Genomic DNA, 3716 nt, shown 5'->3' with positions numbered 1-3716 from the left:
GCCCCTGGCAGCTCACTGCTCTTGGGTTTGTAGGTTGTGGGTGCCGGGGCCTTGGTGCCCAAGGCAGCCGTGCATCAGCTGGGCGGTGCAGCATCTGTGACACGGCTCTGACGCCTGTCACGTGTCAGAGACATGTCACAATGGGGAGCTGTCCTCAAGGGAGCGAGCGCCGGGTAGTCTGCTTCATTTGGACTCGGGCGATCCGTGAATATGGTGTGTGGGGGAAGGCTGGGCTGGGCAAGGGCTGCCACATGCGTCGGGGGCGTTCTGGGCCTGAGCCTTGGGCCGAGACACTCAGGGCCACACCGCAGGCAGGGCCTGGTGCTGCCACGGAGGCTGGGAGCAAGGGTAAAGGGACTCCCAGGGAGTCTCTGCCCAGGGCCTGTGTCCCCTTCAAGCCTGCCAAAACTCCTGTGGCTCCCAGCCACGCAGTGCTCACAAGCCCTGCTTTTGCCCCCTCCAAGACCACCCCTCTTACCAGCCCCGCTCCCCCAGCCACCAGCTCCCTCCCAGCCAGACCCCCTAACCCCCTTTCTCTCCCCTCTCCTCCAGGCCGTGGCTGAGTGGATTGTCTTTGTCCTGTCTGTGGTGGGAAGCCGCTATGTGGGGCATGTCAACGAACAGGCTGACATGTCCATGCTCGAGCGGATGTGGCAGCGTGAGGAGCAGCAGAGACGGGAGATGGCTCGGCTGCTAGACGAGATGGAGCACAAGGTGGCTGTTGAGGAAGCCACGCTCTCCACTGTGTTCCAGCAGTGGCATATCTGGGCCATTGTTGGAGCCTTTGTCCTGCTCTGTGGGCTCTGCTGGCTGGCCAGGCGAAGGAAGACAAAGCCTGCCAGAAGCAGAAAGGAGCTCAGCTCGAGCAGTGAGGAGGAGGGGGAAGAGGACAACGAGGAAAAACTCCGCAGTGGTGCACGGCGTGCTTTCAGGTCTTCAGCAAAGCGCACCTTTAGGCCCATGCAAGAATTGACCATCGTGTGCAAGGAGCTAGTAGGAGACCTCCTCTGCGTCAGCCAAGCACTTTGCAGGAATATTTTCATGCCACAGCTGCAGCTAGCCACGGGGACGCATAGCCCCTACAACGGCTGGAGTCTCCAGGAGGATGGCTTATTCTACCGTGTGCATGTGTTCCTGGATCCACCTCCCGGCTTCTCCTTCCTGCTCGAATTGGACCCCACAGGGCAGCGGCCAGCAAGGCAGCCTGATGTCCGTCTGGAACTGAAGTGCGTGTGCTCCAGGGAGAGGCTGCTGGGGGATGTGAAGTGCATCCTCCACCATCCCAATGACAACCTGGGGAAGAATCAGGCCTCACATCTCCTACACACCCTCTGCACCCAGTCCTACCTAGACACGGAGAAAGTCGCCTCCTGGGTCCAAGTGCTGGTGAAAAAGGCCTGGGTGCTTTTGCCTATGTCGCACCACTGCCAGCTAACGGTGCTGCCCTCCTCCCACTCCTGCAAGTTAGAGCTGACAAACGCCTCCCAGAGGACCATCTTCATCGAGATGATTTTTGCCGTGCAGCAAGCTGAATAGCTTAGGCTGCAGCATCAGCTAGGCAGGGGCTGGCTTCACCATCAGCACGCCGTGAGAGACATCACATCATGACCATCAGCTGCGCTTCTTCAGGCTCACGGCGAGGCACGCCTGCCAGAACAGCTTCTACCTCCTATGTCGCAGCTCTGCACCGTATCCTGGAAGGCACAGACTGTTCCACCTCTTCCTCAAAGGCAGCTGTGATGCACCTCCTGCTCACTACACCCTTGCCAAGACGGCACAGGAGGTGTCCTGCTGCAGCTGGATGACATCCTCTGGTACCCATGCTGCTGCCTAGAGGAGAAATACCGTTGAGCCTTCCTCCTAGGAAATAAAAGGGTGCCCGAGGAGGTTGTCTTACCCTCGGTCTTCTGAACAACCATCCTGCTCAACCTCTCGCAGTACCTGGTGCTGGAACCAGCTGCCCAAGCCCAGGTGCTGCACAAGTTCCAGGAGCTACAAGACCAGCTCCAAGTGTTGTTTTGACACCTACAGACATCAACAGAGGTCTCCACACAAAGCGCTGTGTTTGTGGGGTTCACAGCTGGCAGCGGACATTGACCTCATCCCTTGGGGAAGAAAAGGAGGGAATGTGAGAAATGAAACCCCCCAGCAGTAGCAATGTCTTCTTCTGGACGATCCTTTCTGCGCAGCAGGAAATGAAGACAGCAGCTACAAAAAAAAATGACTTTCCCACTCCGTTCCCCTTGCACTGGTTTGGCCTGGGTGACAGTTTCAGGCTCTGGGGCAGAGAATGTCCTCAGCCCAGAGACTCTCTGGGGAGAACTGAGTACACTGCACATGAAGAAGACAGTGGGAATTGATCCTCACACCTGGGAACAGTCGTGGAGGAATCGTGCATGTGTTCCGGACTGTGGGCAAGCTGGATTAGAGGAATTCATCAAAAGCAGAGTCTGGGGAATCTCACCCAACCCAGACCAAGAAGCCATTGCAAGCGGGCTTACAACAGAGCACGCTGTCACCCCTGGGACAGTGACGGCCCAGCCTGTGTGAGAGAGTTCCCTGGGAGACCTTCAGCTTTGCAAAAATGGCAATAAACTAGCTCTCTTCCTGAATGTCTGTGCAGCACTTTATTGGGGAAAGTAGGCATAGGTTGCTACCTGCTCAGCTGCAGTGGAATCAGGGCAGCATTTGGAGGTAAGATGTATCAAAACAGAATGCTTCCTGTAGCACAACATTTCTTGAACAATACTTGTAGTCTCAGACAGCATTGTTTGGAAAGGGATTATTATTACACAGCGGCCTGTGATATGAAAATTAGATGTCATGAGTCACTTACACATCCAACTTTCAATGTTACCAGAGTTCTCATGAAGATACTTGACTACTGCTGTAAAAGGGACAATCCCAGTAAGCCAGCACGGTTCCTACTGGCTTTCTGGGAAGAAGTGCCAAAGGCTGAGTCTTTTCTTGGACATTTGAATGGACATAAAATAACTTCACGCTTGCAAGTATGTTAGCAAAGATTAGATTGATGCATAGTATTTTAGCATCACCATGTCTTATATTTCTTTCTCTGGCCTTCTGGAGAGCCCACCCCTTGGTACTTGGAAACTTGCTTCAAAGCCACTGTTAGAATCATCAGTTTCATCACTTGCTATTGCTGCTTCTCCCCAAGGAGCTGCTTTCAGATGGAGGATCATCCCATTAAGAATCACAGAAAGACCTATACAGCATGCTGGGTTACTATATTCCAATTGAAAGATCTTAATTTTATGACCGGAGATTCAGCTTTTCAGGAGGTAGTCCTCTGGCTGCTGATAGACTGCTCATGTGCAAAGTGCTGCTTTCCCCCCACACCTCCAAAGCTGTATCTCACAAGCAGCTGAAGAGATCACTCACACCAGGTACAGGTACAAGCCAGACATTGCCTGATCCGTTAGAGTAGTGAATCCCTCCAGGCCAGGGTCACTGCAAGGTGCTCGCTGCTCCTGAGGCAGATTTCATGAGAAGCAAGGGCAGAACAGCCTCTGTTTTATGGCCTCGAAAAGCTACTGGCGTAAAGGCAATGTGGAGTAGGACCACCGGGTTCAGAAAAATTTACTACACACTGTGTGAGTCATGGACACTCCCCTAGAAATTCCATTAAATGAAAGTTTGGAGGGGATGGCTGCCCCTGGCAGCTCACTGCTCTTGGGTTTGTAGGTTGTGGGTGCCGG

General features: G+C 54.0%; 1 protein-coding gene across 1 annotated transcript; it reads left to right on the top strand.

The window, feature by feature from the left end:
- Positions 1–552: 552 nt before the first annotated feature.
- Positions 553–2022, top strand: LOC118160102 (inositol 1,4,5-trisphosphate receptor-interacting protein-like 1; the record flags this gene model as incomplete). The annotated part of the gene is made up of 2 exons (XM_035314636.1): positions 553–1518; positions 1912–2022. Coding segments are annotated over 2 exons (1077 nt in total), but the record flags the coding sequence as incomplete, so codon positions are not given.
- Between the last annotated feature and the right edge of the window lie 1694 nt (positions 2023–3716).

The sequence above is a fragment of the Oxyura jamaicensis genome, unplaced genomic scaffold (assembly GCF_011077185.1).
Source record: "Oxyura jamaicensis isolate SHBP4307 breed ruddy duck unplaced genomic scaffold, BPBGC_Ojam_1.0 oxyUn_random_OJ92571, whole genome shotgun sequence".
Classification (NCBI taxonomy): domain Eukaryota; kingdom Metazoa; phylum Chordata; class Aves; order Anseriformes; family Anatidae; genus Oxyura; species Oxyura jamaicensis.
Note: the sequence above shows the minus strand (reverse complement) of the source record. Positions and strands in the feature narration are given on the sequence as shown.